Source organism: Primulina huaijiensis, chromosome 4 (assembly GCF_012295235.1).
Source record: "Primulina huaijiensis isolate GDHJ02 chromosome 4, ASM1229523v2, whole genome shotgun sequence".
NCBI lineage: Eukaryota > Viridiplantae > Streptophyta > Magnoliopsida > Lamiales > Gesneriaceae > Primulina > Primulina huaijiensis.
The window spans coordinates 25,611,527-25,629,048 of NC_133309.1; the positions used below are offsets into that span (position 1 = coordinate 25,611,527).

Here is a 17,522-nt window from a genome sequence, read left to right on the forward strand (position 1 = left end):
AATAAGTATGTGAAATAAAACAAAATAAATAAATAATCTACGAAATCTGTCGACCATCCGGCGATACGACGTCGTGTGCTATTTATAATGGCAAAAATGGCGGGAAGAGGAGCTCAGTGCTGTTAGGGCTCCAAGTCCGGCATTATTCTCCACATAGCGTACTCCGAAAGATTAATCAATTCAGCATGCCAACATACAAAATCAGGGGAATCGATGTGGATTTCCCTTACGAGGCCTACGATTGCCAGCTAGTTTACATGGAAAAAGTTATCCAGTCTCTTCAAGACGTAAGATTTGTCTGTTAAATCCGTTTTTTTCCGTATTTCTCGCCTTATTGTTTAGTAAAATTCTTCTCCCAGATTTATGACTGCCACAACCAGTAGAGGGGAGAAAAGATTACTTAATCGTCTGTTTCAGGCTTGTATTCTTAGTTTTTCATTTTGCAGCAACTAAAACTGTGGTTATCTGAGTAAGTCGGATACCCAAAGTGGCTTAGTTAGATGCTATGCAATTGAAATAAATCTATTTTGCATTAGAGATAACTTTTTTTTTTTCAAGTGGGGATCTTGAATATTATGGATCGCGATTTATTTCTTTCTGGGTTGAAAGTGTCAATTTGGTCTAAAAGATATATTTTTGGTTTTGAATTCCGTGTGTTGGTCATGTTATTCTTATTTCCTGTAGATACCATATGGATTGTTTCTCCAGATTCTGCTTTATGCTTGGGATTTCCACAAAATCAGATGCTAATTTCGTTAACTGTTACATCCATGGTATTGAAATCGCATTCAGTTATGTATAACCATTTATGATGCCAGAAATGTAATGCACTATTGGAAAGTCCTACTGGAACCGGAAAGACATTGTGTCTTTTATGTGCCACATTAGCTTGGAGGAAAAGTTTGGGTGATTTTTCAAGAGGTTGGAGTGAAAGAAGTCATGTAAGAGGAAGCCAATTTCCAGATGACGAACAGTCGCAATCCCGATCCTCTAAATATCCCACCATAATTTACACATCTCGCACCCACAGCCAGATTCGGCAAGTGATACAAGAGTTGAAGAGGTCCAACTATAGGTCAGATCTATTTGATTATAGTTTCTTTGAAATTTGAAGACTGATTTGTTTGAATGCCTTGCTTCACGAAGCTTCCAGAAAGGGGAACTCGTGGGTCAATAATTATCCTTTTTTTGTTTGTGTTTGGATTCGTTGTGAAATGATAATTTATTTTCTGTAAGATATATAAAACAATAACGGGATAAGGGATGAACAGGAAATGAAATGTATTACATAGAAAAGAAACGTGAAAGTCTGACTTTGAGGGGCTATGGTAATTGACAAGATTGTATCTTTGCTTTCCGTTCAAATATAGTTGCACAAATACTTTTTGTTCACTCTGAACGCTTATTGAAATTTAGTGAGAGAATTCTTCTGATTATTTACTTGTCGTGCTCTCTCAAGAGCAGTTCCAGGAATTTTCATTCAATTCAGTCCCCACTTAAGCCATTTATGCCGTTCACGATTTCTTTTTAGTTTCTTTCAGCAGTTCACTGTAGGTTTTATGCCCTGTTTATTTTCTAATGGTTCCTATTTATGGTTGATTCATTTTCTTGTTCATATCTGATATCTTTTGTACCTTTCACGCAATAAGGACTGATTAGATTGGATATAGACACAAAAATTGGCAACTTGTCCACAGGAATAATTCGTTACATTTTCCATTCTAGAACAGATTTAGGTCTGGCATGTGTTCTCACTTTGTGTATATTCCCCTGTAATTCATAATCATACCATGTGACTGTTAGACATGTGGGACAGTTTCTGATTATGTTCTAGTTCGTTTCAACTGATGCCAGTTCTCATGAATTTTTGATGGACTGATCTATTTTTATGGAATGACATTTATATTCAGTAATATTCATATTTTTGTCTCTAGATAGTATTGAATTAATTTTGATTTAACTCAATAAAGTTCAGACCCAAAATGGTGGTGTTAGGATCTCGAGAGCAATTGTGCATTCATGACGAAGTAAGACAACTTCATGGAAAGACACAGACAAATGCTTGCCATGCCCTATGCAAAAAACGTACCAAAAGATATTGTGCTCACTTTTCGCGTGTTACAGGTATGTGTGATACATTTTTGAAGTAGTTAAAGACATGATTTGGTTCCATGATATGAATTTTAAGATGTGTTTACTTGCAAAGGCTTCAAGAAGTAGTTAGTCAGTTATCATTGAAAATGCATGATGCTAAATTTATGAAAGTTTTGATTTGTTCCAATTTCGTCCCTAGGCTGTTAATGGCAAACATGGGCTTTATTTTTAGAAAACAAAGCAATTTTAGTTGTTTATGATATCAAGAAGGAATGAAACTAATAAGAACCACATTTACAGTGAGGAAAGGGTTACTGATGTGCAACTGTTGCACAACATTAATTATCTTTTGCTTTTAAATTTATGGCTGATAGAGTGTATATCATTTTGATGCTGACCGTCGTGATTCTGTATTTTGTTGTTTATGTCCATATTGTAATATGTTGTTCTGCTTCCTTGTATTTCATAAATTATGTACATAGGTTATATAGTTCCCTCTCTGTTGTTTACAGAATTTTTGAAGAATAATTCTAGCCTTGGAGATGATCCAGTTGATATAGAAGACTTGGTCAATCTCGGCAGAAGCTCGGGACCGTAGGTTTACTCGTTTTATATGTTATCTATAGGAGGCAGTTGATAAAGATGAATTTGCACATGATTCTTTTACTATTTTAGGTGCCCGTATTACCTGTCGAGGGAGTTGCACAAAGTTGTTGACATCTTATTTGCACCATACAACTATCTTATTGATCGTGGAAATAGAAAATCACTATCCGTTGATTGGAATAACAGCATCCTCATTTTTGATGAAGCTCACAACTTAGTACGTATGACTGTATCATCGTTTTTCTCATCATTCGATTCATTAATATGCCTATGCTTTCCAGATTTCGGGAACAAGTCAATCTTCTTATAAAAAACAATCAAATTTAATAAGCTTTGTTGCTGACTTCTGAAAATTATTTGACAAATGCAGGAAGGTTTATGTGCTGATGCAGCCTCTTTTGACCTGCCTTCAGGCCTATTGACAGCTTGCATATCTGAGGCAAAAAATTGTGTTGATCTTTCTATTACTAGAAGGGACATGTCAAGTGATAAATCTTGTAATCCAGATAATTTTGCTATTCTCCGAGGTAACAAATGGCATTCATCTTGATGATACCTTCCCAATTAATCGATTTATAAATAACCAGTGATGGAGCCAATCCCTGACACTCATTAATCTTTTATCCATCTCAATTATTTATTCTCCACAACAATATTATCTGTTTTGAAACATATTCCGATATAGTGGCATGTTGACTTGAGAAGAGTTTATTTCTACTTAATCATGCATAGTCTTAAGTGGTTTGCCCAAGATGTTAAATCATAATTATCGTCAATGTTAGTGTTTGTGCAGCCCTTCTATTGAAGCTGGAGAAACGAATAGCTGAGGTGCCTATTGAATCAAGAGAATTAGGCTTTACAAAAGCTGGGCCCTACATATATGAGCTATTGGCTGAGCTAAATATAACTCAGGAAACAGCTACCATGCTCATGAGTATCATCGATAAAGCATGTGTACTTCTTGAAGAAGGTAAGCAGTTTCTAAATTGACCGTCAATACAATCTTTCTATTCCTGTCTGCAGTTTCAACTTATTAGACAAGATTGTATTCAAAAAGATGGAATTTAGCATTATTTATGATCTTACATAATATTTATTTTAATTATCTTATAATTTTATCAGATGCAAACACCAGTGAAAGTGGGGGATTGAATAAAACGAATGGATTTGTTTGCAGATTAGAGAGCATGGGCGACATTCTTAGACTGATTTTTAGAGATAACGGTACTGCTCATGCCCAATACTATCGGGTATGTTAAATTAATTCCCTTTATTATATATTGACATCATGAGTTTACAGGCTTGGACAGTTTCATGTCAACAGGCTACCTCATCTGCTCATATGTACTTACATGGTACCTTGACTTGACCTTTGACAGCTTCATGTCCAAGAAGTTGATGCTGGTGCTAAAGATGCCTTTAGAGGTATCTTGTGCACTCCGTTCTCATTAAAGGATAAACATCTAGCTTTATGTTTCCACTTATCTGATTTTGTGATTTCTTTTAATTTGTACATTCTTGTAGTCTGCACCATTTGTTTAAGAAAGTGCCAAGTCTATTGTTATGGCATCTTCTTGCCGTTAATTCTCAGTGATACATTTGTCTTCATGATTCACTTAGGTTGTGGTCATGAACCTACCTGTTGATTGATATTGAAAAGTTTGAATCACTTCAACAGTATCATTTGAATCTCGTTAATGATCATTTTATTGCTTGATCACATGTTCATCATTCCATGATAGTTTGATTACTTGGTTATAAGTTCGTTGTTTACTTTCACACACATTCGGCTACATGCCTTGTGCCAAATTATATTCGCACAGGAACATGTTAGTGCTTGTGCGATGAATCGCGCTCATGTCCGTTTTCCATCCGTGCAGTGGGATATGTGAATGAATTCTGTAGAATGCCCTCCATTTTCCATTCTTTATTGGTCTTTTAGTCGTTTATATGCAATTGGACCCTATATCTATGTCATCAATCCTCTGACTTTAGTGAAATCTACAAGGACATTAACTTTAATCCATCTTTATCTGAAAATTTAAACTTTCACTCAAGGCTGTAGAACTTTATTTGCAAATTTATTAATTTTTCCTGTAATTTGGAATATGTGTGAAAATACAAAGCAAGTTTTGAAAATACAAAGCAAGTTTTCTGATAAATATTGATGAATTGGTTTGAGAATTCAGGGAAAACATCAAGAACGTTAAGCTGGTGGTGCTTCAATCCTGGAATTGCAATGGAAGAATTCTTGAGACTGGGTGTTGGATCCATCATTTTGACATCTGGCACATTATCACCCCTGAATTCATTTGCAGAAGAATTGAAGTTGTGAGTGACTGTTCATAGAGGCATTGACCTCTCATAATCTTTTTCATAATTGCTTTGCAGAATCAGCTGCTGATATTTTTCCCTGCTGTAGAGAATTTCCTGTTCGGTTGGAGAATCCTCACGTTATATCGGGAAATCAGATATGGGCTGGAGTTGCACCAGTTGGGCCATCTGGCTATTCTTTCAATTCTTGTTATCGCAATCGTGGTTCTGTTGAGTACAAGCTGGAACTTGGCAATGCCATTGGTATGTATATTCACAGAGATAACAAGATCAACGGTGCTACTTTTTTTTTTATTTGGCAGATTGAAATATACCATAGACAACATTAATTTAAATCTTTTTATCAATAAATGAATGTCTACTGAATTTTGTTGTAAGAATTTATTTGAAGACATACTAAATTGTAATTGATGTCCCAGTCAATTTTGCTAGAATTGTACCAGATGGGCTCTTAGTATTTTTCCCATCTTACTACCTTATGGAGCAATGCATCAACTGCTGGAAAACTAATGTAAGGCATCTAAGTTCATGGATAAAATTGGTTCGCCTGGATTTCCTTTGATTGATGGAACCCCACATTTGCAGGGCCAACAAAATTTAGCTAATTCAAATACAGTCTGGGAAAGAATGTGCAAGTTCAAGTCACCTGTTGTGGAACCTAGGCAAGGCTCACTTTTTTCTTTGGCAATTGAAGTAAGTTGTCTGAATGCAAGATCTGTTGTTTATGCTTCTTCTGTCAAGAAGTTTTATTTGAAAGATTTTAGCCAATCCATATATTATCGAACAGGATTATACGACAAAGTTAAAGGAGGCAACAACTTCTGGAGCTATATTTTTTGCTGTTTGTCGCGGAAAGGTCTGGTTATACCTGAGTAAACTTGCTAGTTTCTTTTGTCCTCCAGACTATATGGCTTGTTTCATTTAAATCTTTACATATGCATGCTTGTATTGTTGAAACATCCAAAAACAACATTTTTCACATGTATTTCAAAAGTCTTTAGATTGTTTACGTCTGATCTTGTCATACTGCCAAAATATTGGTTTGAAATGCTTTTGTTTGACTCCGCAGAGCATCCATACTTGCTAAAAGAAAACAAACAAGTGATGTTAACAATCTACTAATTATATTCGTTTCAGTTAAATGTGCATCAGAAAATGGTTTCTGCACAGTATATGGTTAATAAGACAAATTGTATAACATGTATTGGAATATTTTCTCTCTTGGATTTGCATGATTTCTCCTTAAATTTATGTCTCGATCTTGGTTTTTATACCGAGACCCTAAATATTCTTTTCTTGGGAAATTATTCAAATAGCTTTATTTAGGACGTGTTTATGAATCAAGTATATTTACCGAAACTTGGTCAAGCCGTTTCACCCCGCAGAGCATCCATACTCACTATAAATGTGCATTAGAAAACTGTAATGACACAGTATATGGATAAGAAGACAAAATTGTGTAACATTCTCATAAGAGCACAATGCTGAATATTTATCTGATACCTGGTCTAGCAATGTCTTATGGTTTATCATGCCTAAGTATATTGAGTCATGGAGGCACATGGAAACATTAATCAAGTTCGTGACATGNGGATATTTTGTTCAACAACATGATCTGATTTGTCATTACATGTATCATCTGGATTTTTAAGCATATCTGGCCTAACTCAGCTGAAATTTACACGAGATCTGTTGGTGAACTATTTGGCCCATTTTTATGAATCCTTTCAAATGGTTTAGTGTGCTTCATTCTTATCTTTTGCCTTTATTTGGTACTTTGAAAACTGTATTTCTTCACAAAAATATTGTACCAGGCAAAATGTGTCTGCTACTTTACGTGTGTAAGATGAACTTTGTTATAATTTCTAGCATGTATTATTAATAGGTAAGTGAAGGCTTGGATTTTGCTGACCATGCTGGCAGAGCTGTGGTCATCACTGGCTTGCCATTTGCTGCCATGAATGAACCCAAGGTTTGTCCTTTTGTCGCGTATACGGTATATATGTCCATTTTCACCTACAAAAGTTCACTGGCCTCAATCCACCCCAGACTGGACCTGCCAACAGGATTAGGGTAGCTATCGAGTCAAAATTTAGGAAAATTGATTATACCTGGCCGGGTTAATTTTGGTCCATGGCCCAAACACCCAACCAGTTGGCCACCTTAACGAGTTCTCTTGTCAATGTTAACTTCTTTCTTTATTCTTTACATGGGGGAATCTGTCCTGGCATATAATGTTGTGTTTTTGTAGTTTTTTTTTCGTGTATTTTCTAGTGGCTAAATTGTGATCACCATCTTGTATGTTTTTTTCAGGCTTATTCGCACACCTTAAAAAAACCCATTGTTGAGTCTATAATCATTTTTTCCATGAACTGACTTGAATTTTAGCATCATTGAATGTGAGCTTACGTAAAAAATCGTACAAAAGTTCTTTCATTGGGTTGTGAGATTTTTGTTACTATGATTTGGCGCTGACTGGATAAACGACCATCATTTTATTTTAGAAAAAATATATGTTTTGCGGGGAAATATATCTTGCTTTTCATTTTCAAGAAAATTGACGGTGAGATGACTCTAACATGGTTCATTTCCGGTATGAGAAGTGTGCTAGTGGTAACTCACATATTGATTCAACTCTAACCACACCTGCATCCCCACCACCTTAAATTTGTAAGGAGCTATTTTCTGTTATTGACGGGGAGACAGGTTCGCCTGAAGCGTGAGTACTTGGATCAACAGGCACACTCTAAAATGATCAACATCAAGGTATTCTGGTTGCTGAGATATTCAGATAAATGGGTCTTTTATGTGATACTTTTTTACTTAAATATCATGAAATTTTACTGACGTCTCTGTGAAAGGACAGGGTTTGACTGGAGAAGAGTGGTACTCTCAACAAGCATCACGGGCTGTAAATCAGGCTGTTGGTCGTGTCATTCGTCATCAACATGATTATGGAGCAATTATACTTTGTGATGAGAGGTAGTTGTGGGTTGACGACTGCATCTTTGATATTGATGCTAGAGAGGAAATTATTGTGATCCTAGGGTTACAAGTAATTGCAAGTTAGTTTTTCGAGTAAATTAAATCGGGCACCTTCTGTTGTCACTATTTTGTGATATTAGACAATATCCATCGACCTTCAAACAAAATATTCAGTTTCTGATATTGTTAGATTGCAAAGAGAAGTTTTTTTTTGGAGACTTCAAATCAACCATGCTGGAAACCTGGAGACAAATGCTTTGACGCGTTTAATCACAGTAATCGTTTGTAGGTGTGATAACACTCCAGGTTTTCCAGCATGGTTGATTTAAAGTCTCCAAAAAAAAAAACTTCCCATTGCAATCTAACAATATCAGAAACTGAATATTTGTTTGAAGGTCGATGGGATATTGTCTAATATCACGAAATAGTGACAACAGAATGTGCCCAATATTACTCGAAAAACTAACTTGCAATTACTTGTAATATTTGTTCCATGACGAACATTTATTAAAACCTAGTATTTCATTGACGTCTAATGTAGTATCTAGTGCAATATTTGTCCACAAAATGATTACCTTCAGTCATATGATATGATTATGTGGCTTCAATTGATCAAACATGTACCGATATATTAAGTACACCATGAAATTTTTTATAATTCGTCTTCTGAATCATAACTAGGTTCACATATTCGAACCGTCAGTCTCAAATCTCCCAGTGGATACAACCTCATATGAAAGTAGGTTTGTCTGTTTTGTGGGGTCTTTTGTTTCCTCTTTTGTCTCTCTTTTTTAACAAAAATTTTAACGTCAACTTGTGTTGCAGTGTTACTCGAAATTTGGTGATGTAGTTTACACATTGACTCGATTTTTTCGAGATGGAGGAACTCGAGGCCCTACGAAACTAGAATTGGCACGAAATGATTATCAGGGTAAGGATTCTTTAGTTTGCTAATGTTGGAGTGCTAAATTTTCTTGTGCTTGTTTCAATGTATTTTATGATAGATCCAACACGTATTTCTGCCAAGTGTAACGAAATTTATTTTTCGTCCTGTATAATGCTTCATGATCATGTACGCCATGCGGAGTTCTTGTACATTGCAAAGTAATGTGGTTCTGAATCGATATATTTCCTGTTTTAGTTCTTTTCTAAGTGGTTATGAGTCATGAGGTGCTCTGAGTTACAAATTTGAGAGCATGTGCAGAGTTATAGTCGATTTTCACTTTGCATATCTGTCTACATGTTTTTCATTTAGAAGCATTGTCTATTGTTTGAAGTTTTGGTCCTTTGTTCATGCCACAAATAGATAAGGGGATTTGTGGGCAAATCTGGCTTTGCTGATACAAAGGATAACCACATTGAGGGGAGCCCCAGACGAACTTTGGAGAAATAAGTTGATCAGATGAAGCTATGCTAATGTCAACCTAACAAATAAATGAGCACTTTGTATAAATATGATGTGATGTTTATTTTAGGGAGTTTGACAGAACAATTTTTTCTTTCACAAACCTTGTAAACCTTCTAAAGTTAGTGTGCCAACCTTATGTTTTGGACCAAATATGAAAGACAAATCCACAGTCGAATTCCAAATAGATCAAGGCTATAGCCAACATTTGCCTATGGGTTTGATGAACTAGTTACCCTTTTTCTTTGCATAAAACAATATGATACAGTTTAGTGTGTTATATATTTCCCAGAATACCAATGCCATCAGATATATTTGGGTAAGAACAATTCTGTAGTTACATGTTGATAATTGCAGAAAATCTGAAAGTTTCAGAAAGCCAACTTCTGGGCAAGTTTCGCCTTAACGAGCCTCTTGTTTCCCAGGTAAATGTCAATTTTCCCGTGATACTATTTTATTTTAATTAGAACTGATGCCGTGTCTTATTCAGTTGATACACATTTCCTTTTTCTCTTTGAATTGTCTTTAGACAACATCCATACACCCAACATTCTCCTTGGAGACAACATCTTCTGTTAAACAAATCAAACAAGGAAATATTTCTGGCAAGCTCAGAGAGATAGTTCCTGCCAACCGCTCTCATCTGACTCCAGACAAACATTTTCAAGTTTCACCCGTGATTTGCTCTAGTGATATAAACCCAAGGAAAAGAATTTTGATCTCAAGTGCAAACCAAAATACAGATGGTTTGGATGGAGATACTGGTGAACTGATAGCACCTTGCTCATCGAAGAAACCTAGCTTATTGATAACAGGGCCTAATCAATCAAAACATTATGAGAAGTTTGAAAAGCAGTTGAAAATATTAGTAAAATCTGAACACCTTCAAGTGACCGAGAATGTCGGTACTCAGAATCATCAAGAAAATGTAGAAGTCCTGGTTGGTGATGAATTTTTTGCCCAAAAGAAAAATTTGGCACTTACAAATTGGGAACACTTACAGAAGGAAGTTGTTTCTCAGACCGTGCCTCATAATGATGAGAAAAGGGGATCAGCTTTTCTCTCTCAGGTGGAGGTCTTTTTCTCCTTTTTCCTCATTATCTGGGATAGGACTTAACTATGCATCTGCATTTGGGAATGTTTTGGTAATTGCTATTACAACTGACTTTGTCTAAGTGTCTTTGCTGCTGTTGTACATCTTCTTGATACTGGAGTATTACTTTTACATCATATGCCCCAATCTAACAATCTATTTACATGTACCTTGTAGGTCCGAGAAAAGCTTAATGATGCCGAGTATAAAGAATTTGTGAACTTTATGAAGGCACTGAAGTCAAAAGAAATGAAGATTGGCCATGTTCTGCAATCAATTGCAAGATTATTTTCTTTTCCTGACAGGATCTCACTTCTTTACGGGTATTATATATATTTGATTATAATATTTTTCTTACTGTCATCTATCTCCCATTGTCTTTTGGTCATGTTCTAGGTTACATAAGTCTCTGGTCCCCACTAGCAATCTTGTTTTTCAATTGATAATCTCGGAGTCCATATAAGTTTTATCTTGAGATGAAACGGCCATGGTAGAAGGAGGTGAGCATGTTGGGAGGAGGCAAGATGTGACTCCTCGTCCAAAATTATTAAAAGAAAGTGGGATCATAAGTTCTGTGACAAATATGTTCTTTAGTTAAAAGTGGGTAAAGGTTATGATAGAGAGAGGAGAAAGTGATTATGGAAAGTGGATTGTGGAGGTGTAGTGATGACACCGAAGTGCTTAATATTGTTAATTTGTTTCTTTATCTATAAGGAGGAAATACTTTAGATTGGTGGTGTTGTTTTGCTCCTCCATAGTTGGCCACTGTTAGTGAGAGACCTTGAAAATCTATTTCTGGTCACAGCTAACTATTTTGGCTGGGAGGAAGAGGTGTAGAAACATGTATATGCATGCTTTATTTTACTGAGTATTTAAAGATATTCATCCTGTTTTAGTATGTCCCTCTCTGGAACACGGGGATAAGGGGAGATTTTTTAGGAGCAGAGGTGTCTGAAAGCATAGAACTTCTTTTATCTGCCTCGGATTTGTTTATGATTTCTTAAAAAAGACTATCATCAACTTCTCAATTAGCTTTGTTGATTGTCAACAGATTCAAGGAGTATGTTCCGGTAAAATATCAATCTTTGTACGAACATTACTCATGCATGGCCACTGACTGAAATGAGGCTGTCATTTAAAGTAAGGAATTATCCCTTGCTGCAGGAATTATATATTTCTGAATGTCATTTATTATTTAATATCAGTGTTGTTATCTTGTTTCTTCCCTCTACCACAATTTCTTGACTGGAAGTGTGTGTTTATTCCAGTGAGGATTTAGAGAAAATAATCTCTCTCTAGTGAGAAGAGGCTAAAAGTTCTTGAAATGACAGTCCTTGCTGTCTACATTGTGGGATTAATCATGATAGCTGAATTTTCTCCCTAGCTTTAATAATTCATTTCTTTTGTGGCCTTGTTCATATAATTATTATCGTTAAATGCTGTAAGCCAACTTTTAGTGAGCGTTAGTTGTGAAATAGTGATTCTCTTGATTACACTTTTGAAGTATTTGAGGGCGCCTGCCTGAAAAGGTATTCAGAGTTATGGGATGATACACAACTTTTCGCTATAGAAGTTAATATTTTTTATGGTTGATACTCTATAACCGTCACCTAGCTGAAGGGTCTGTTGACTTGTTACTACCTTAGTTTTGTTAACAGAGGAGATGAGAAAGGCAGACCCTTCTTGCATTAGAAAACAAGTTCGTCCACACCGTGCAATTTTCGAGTAAAAGGAGCTTCAAAAGTGCTATTATGTTTCAGAAGTTGCTGGAAGAAGGCATCCACCCCTGACTATTAGAATATAAAAATAGAAGGTGCGACTTCACCAGTTTTGTCTGATCTCATAATTCGTAATTTTGGATATAATAAATGTATTTAACGTCTATGAATGTGACTAACTTTGTAATTGATTTTAATGTACGTTAAGATATTTCGTACCTTAGCTTCAATTGGCCTTGCGTTTATCTTATTTCATTTGTCCGATTTAATTTGTCTCATATTGCGATACAACGTTTCTTGTTGGATTAACTGTGCAGATAACAGATAAAACATGCACTATTATATCTCATACATGAATGTAACATGAATCTTGAGAACGGGCTGATTAATAATTGTTTTTCATAGCTGTGGATAATAATAATTAATAGATAAAAAAATTACAGTGATTTTTCAAACTATTTTTCAGTTTTATAATTGCAATATACCAAGGTATTAAAGCATTAATTATGTGGCCACAGCAAAAATACACGAGTATAAACTATTTCAGATTATGTATTTATATATGATATTTTAGCACGCATACAAGTGTAATAAGTATTGATTTTAATATAGTTGTTATAATTTTATACTCAAAATTTTTTTTTTTGTACTAGATCCAAACAAATTTGTTTTACAATATCACATATATGTTACATGTTTTCAATGATTTGTATCGAATTTAATTCGAAAATAATCGTGAACCTAGAGAGTACAGAACATTTTTTGTGTGAATCCAAAGAAAATTTTGGTCTGGCTGAACACATATTTAACTGTTGCTATAAGTTGAAAGTAAGTCTCTCACTAATCACCCGGAAGAAGATTTTGATTAATAATAAAATATCCTATGATTTTATGTAAATTTTATTTAAATATTCTTTTAATTATCTCATCAAGATATTTTTTTTAATATATGTTTTGGTTATAAATGTGGTTAGTTTTGACACTAATTAATACACCTATCTAGTTTGATGAATGATTGCTAACGCAACCTTTTGTATTGCAGAATTTATTTCCATTTATTGCTAATATATAATATAGTTCGTATTGTTGTGAAAAAGTAAAAATTTACGGTAAAAAAGTAAAAATCTCAAACTCTCAAAATTATCACACTACACACTTTATAATATTTTTCTCTCAACTCAATTATGATTTTCTTCACAAATGAGAGATCTATTTATAGAAAATTTTTACAAATAATCCAAAAATAAAATACATCATTACCTACATCATCACACACTAATTTTCAATATTCAACACCTAATTTTACCTAATTTTCAACATTCAACATTCACATTTTCAACACAAATATTTAACACATTTTTAAATAATTTTTCAACACTCCCCCTTGTGATGATGATCATAATGATTGTATACATTACGTGTTTTTATACTGCCTCGTTAAAAACCTTACTAGGAAAAACCCATTGGGATAAAAACCATAGTAAGGGAAAAAGAGTGCAGTCACGTAAACTCCCCCTCATGTTGACACGAACAATTCTTCACAAATTTCGTAGATTGCGCATCCCAATATTATATATGTGCTTTCTGAATATTGTCGTAGGAAGTGCCTTTGTGAAGAGATCTGATGAGTTTTCACTTGATTGAATGTGACGAACATCAATACATTTATTCTTCTCAAGCTCCTTGGTGAATGCGAAGAACTTAGGAGGAATATGTTTAGTTCTGTCGCTTTTTATGTATCCTTCTTTCATTTGAGCAACACATGCAGCATTATCTTCATATAGTATCACAGGCTTCTCGTCGAATGATAATCCGCATGAGATTTGGATATGTTGAGTCATTGATTTTAACCACACACATTCACGGCTTGCTTCATGTAGTGCAATAATCTCGGCATGATTTGATGAAGTTGTTACAAGTGTTTGTTTCTGTGAACGCCAAGAAATTGCAGTGCCTCCACGAGTAAATACATATCCAGTTTGAGAACGTGCTTTGTGTGGATCAGATAAGTATCCAGCATCGGCATAACCAATTATACTTGGATTAGCATCTTTTGAATACAAAAGTCCCAAGTCTGTCGTTCCTCGTAGATAACGGAATATATGTTTAATTCCGTTCCAATGTCTCTTTGTTGGATATGTGCTAAATCTTGCCAATAAATTTACGGCAAAAGATATATCAGGCCTTGTACAATTTGTAAGATACATAAGGGCACCGATAGCACTTAGATATGGTACTTCTGGACCAAGAATATCTTCATCATCTTCACATGGACGGAATGGATCCTTTTCTATGTTTAATGATCTAACAACCATTGGAGTACTTAAAGGATTTGATTTGTCCATATTAAAACGTTTAAGGATCTTTTCTGTATAATTTGTCTGGTGAACAAATATTCCACATTCTTTTTGTTCAATTTGTAAACCCAGACAATACTTGGTTTTTCCAAGATCCTTCATTTCAAATTCTTCTTTCAAGTATGACACAACTTCTTGAATTTCCTTATTTGTTCCAATGATGTTTAAATCATCAACATATACAGCAATAATTACGCATCCGGATGTTGTTTTCTTAATGAAAACACAAGGGCATATTGAATTATTTACATATCCCTTTTTCATCAAGTGATCACTTAGCCTATTATACCACATTCTGCCGGATTGCTTCAACCCATATAATGATCTTAGTAATTTCACAGAATAACATTCTCTGGGTTTTGAACTTTGTGCTTCAGGCATCTTAAATCCTTCAGGGATTTTCATATATATATTACTATCAAGTGATCCATATAAGTAGGCTGTAACAACATCCATAAGACGCATTTCTAAATTTTCAGATACTGCCAAGCTAATCAAATACCGAAACGTAATTGCATCCATCACAGGAGAATACGTTTCTTCATAATCAATTCCAGGCCTTTGAGAAAAACCTTGTGCAACAAGTCGAGCTTTATATCTTACTATTTCATTTTTCTCATTTCGCTTTCGAATAAAAACCCATTTGTATCCAACAGGTTTTACACCTTCAGGTGTAAGGACTATAGGTCCAAAAACATTACGTTTATTTAGCGAATCCAATTCAACCTGGATGGCATCTTTCCATTTTATCCAATCCTGCCGATTTTTACATTCACCAAAAGATTTTGGTTCATGATCTTCATTATCATTTATGATGTCGATTGCCACATTATAAGAAAATATATCATCAATTTCTTCTATATCTTTTCGGTTCCATATTTTTCCAGTATTAATATAATTGATAGAGATTTCATGATTCTCGTCAGTTTGTGGTTCTGACAAAACATTTTCATCATCATGTGTTTCTTCAGGAACATCATTCTCTATTTTGTGATCATTATGTGTTTCTTCAGGAACATCATTCTCTATTTTGTGATCATTGTGTTTCTCTATGAATTTTCTTTTTCGAGGATTTTTATCCTTGGAACCAACTGGCCTTCCACGCTTCAGGCGTTTAATGACATCATGACTATCTTCAATTTGTTTCTTCGGAATTTCAATTCGAGCAGGGGCATTTGCAGCATGTATATATGATTTAGTTACCCCTTTTGTGTCTGCAAATGCATCTGGTATTTGATTTGCTATTCTTTGCAAGTGCACAATTTGCTGTACATCTTTTTCACATTGTTTTGTTCTTGGATCCAGATGTAACAATGATGATACATACCATGTAATTTCTTTTTCGGTATGTTTCTGTTCTCCCCCTAACATTGGGAAGATTTCCTCATTAAAATGACAATCAGCAAAACGTGCTGTGAACACGTCGCCTGTCTGTGGTTCAAGATATCGAATGATCGATGGACTATCATAACCAATATAAATTCCAATCTTTCTTTGAGGTCCCATTTTCTTTCGTTGAGGTGGTGCAATAGGCACATACACCATACATCCAAAAATTCTCAGATGAGAAATGTCTGGTTCTTTACCAAATGCAAGCTGCAATGGGGAGTATTTATGATATGCACTTGGTCTGATGCGAATTAATGAAGCAGCATGTAAAATTGCATGTCCCCATATAGAAATAGGGAGCTTTGTTTTCATAATCATTGGTCTAGCAATCATTTGCAGACGTTTAATCAATGATTCAGCCAATCCATTTTGAGTATGTACATGAGCAACAGGATGCTCAACAATGATTCCCATAGACATACAATAATCATTGAAAGTCTGGGAAGTAAATTCACCAGCATTATCAAGTCTAATTTTCTTGATTGTATAATCGGGAAATTGATTCCTCAATTTTATTATTTGAGCAAGTAATCTTGCAAATGCAACATTTCGAGTTGACAATAAACATACATGTGACCATCTGCTGGAGGCATCAATCAATACCATAAAGTATCTGAATGGTCCACATGGTGGATGGATTGGTCCACAAATATCACCCTGAATACGTTCAAGAAACATTGGTGATTCAGTTTGGATTTTGGCTGGTGATGGTCTTATAATAAGTTTTCCAAGAGAACATGCTTTACATTGAAACTTATTATTCTGAAAGATCTTCTGGTCTTTCAATGGATGACCATGTGTATTTTCTATAATTCTTCGCATCATTGTTGAACCAGGATGTCCTAATCGATCATGCCAATTGGTTAATATTGAAGAATTATCAATTACCATGTTTGATTCAATGGGACGTATATGTGTATAATGCAATCCAGTAGGGAGCATTGGTAGTTTTTCAATCACATATTTCTTTCCTGATTTATATGTGGTAAGACACATATATTTCTCATTCCCTTCATTCATTGTTTGAGTATCATACCCATGGGAATATATATCATTAAAACTCAACAAATTTCTTTTCGATTGTGGTGAATATAAAGCATCATTGATCAAAAATTTTGTACCATTAGGTAACAAAAATTGTGCTTTACCACATCCTTTAATCAAGTCTACAGGACCTGATATTGTATTCACCGTTGTTTTTGTTGGTTTTAGTTCCAAGAAATATCTTTTATCTCGGAGGATAGTGTGCGTTGTACCACTATCAGGTATGCAAACTTCAGCTTGGTTCGTAGCATTTTCCATATTTGAACTTCAAAAAAATATGCAATGAAATAAAATTATTGACAATAAAATACAATACAATATAACACACTATAAAACATTATCATACGAATACATAAAAAATAAAATATTTTACATATTTATTCCACCATCAAATTGATCATTATCTGAGAAATCAATCAGAAAATCTCCAGCATCAAAATGAGTTGAACCACTCAAAGGTTCACTGTGTTCAGTAAAGTTGGTCTCCTTTTCTTTCC

The 17,522-nt window shown here is 34.7% G+C and overlaps 1 protein-coding gene across 2 annotated transcripts; it reads left to right on the forward strand.

Moving 5' to 3' along the window:
* The first annotated feature begins 37 nt into the window (after positions 1-37).
* Positions 38-12,401, forward strand: LOC140975779 (regulator of telomere elongation helicase 1 homolog). Of its 2 annotated transcripts, none has more exons than XM_073439686.1 (24): positions 38-287; positions 819-1,075; positions 1,976-2,124; positions 2,607-2,688; positions 2,770-2,917; positions 3,071-3,227; positions 3,494-3,670; positions 3,823-3,950; positions 4,080-4,125; positions 4,890-5,031; positions 5,123-5,277; positions 5,454-5,545; positions 5,620-5,727; positions 5,822-5,890; positions 6,920-7,006; positions 7,741-7,800; positions 7,901-8,016; positions 8,701-8,758; positions 8,845-8,950; positions 9,782-9,849; positions 9,954-10,493; positions 10,695-10,840; positions 11,569-11,657; positions 12,164-12,401. In XM_073439686.1, the coding sequence occupies exons 1-23, from the start codon at positions 186-188 to the stop codon at positions 11,636-11,638; spliced, it is 3,063 nt and encodes a 1,020-aa protein (XP_073295787.1). In that variant the 5' UTR covers positions 38-185; the 3' UTR covers positions 11,639-11,657; positions 12,164-12,401. The 2 variants fall into 2 exon arrangements, with proteins under 2 accessions (XP_073295787.1, XP_073295788.1); XM_073439687.1 differs by having other exon boundaries at positions 12,176-12,401.
* The last annotated feature ends 5,121 nt before the right edge of the window (positions 12,402-17,522 follow it).

Bases quoted from the DNA above. Each gene is read 5' to 3' on its own strand.
- LOC140975779 (XM_073439686.1), top strand. From the start codon at position 186: ATGCCAACATACAAAATCAGGGGAATCGATGTGGATTTCCCTTACGAG. The intron at 2,918-3,070 runs GTACGTATGACT...TGACAAATGCAG, and splicing joins TTGATGAAGCTCACAACTTA to GAAGGTTTATGTGCTGATGC. The intron at 3,671-3,822 runs GTAAGCAGTTTC...TAATTTTATCAG, and splicing joins ATGTGTACTTCTTGAAGAAG to ATGCAAACACCAGTGAAAGT.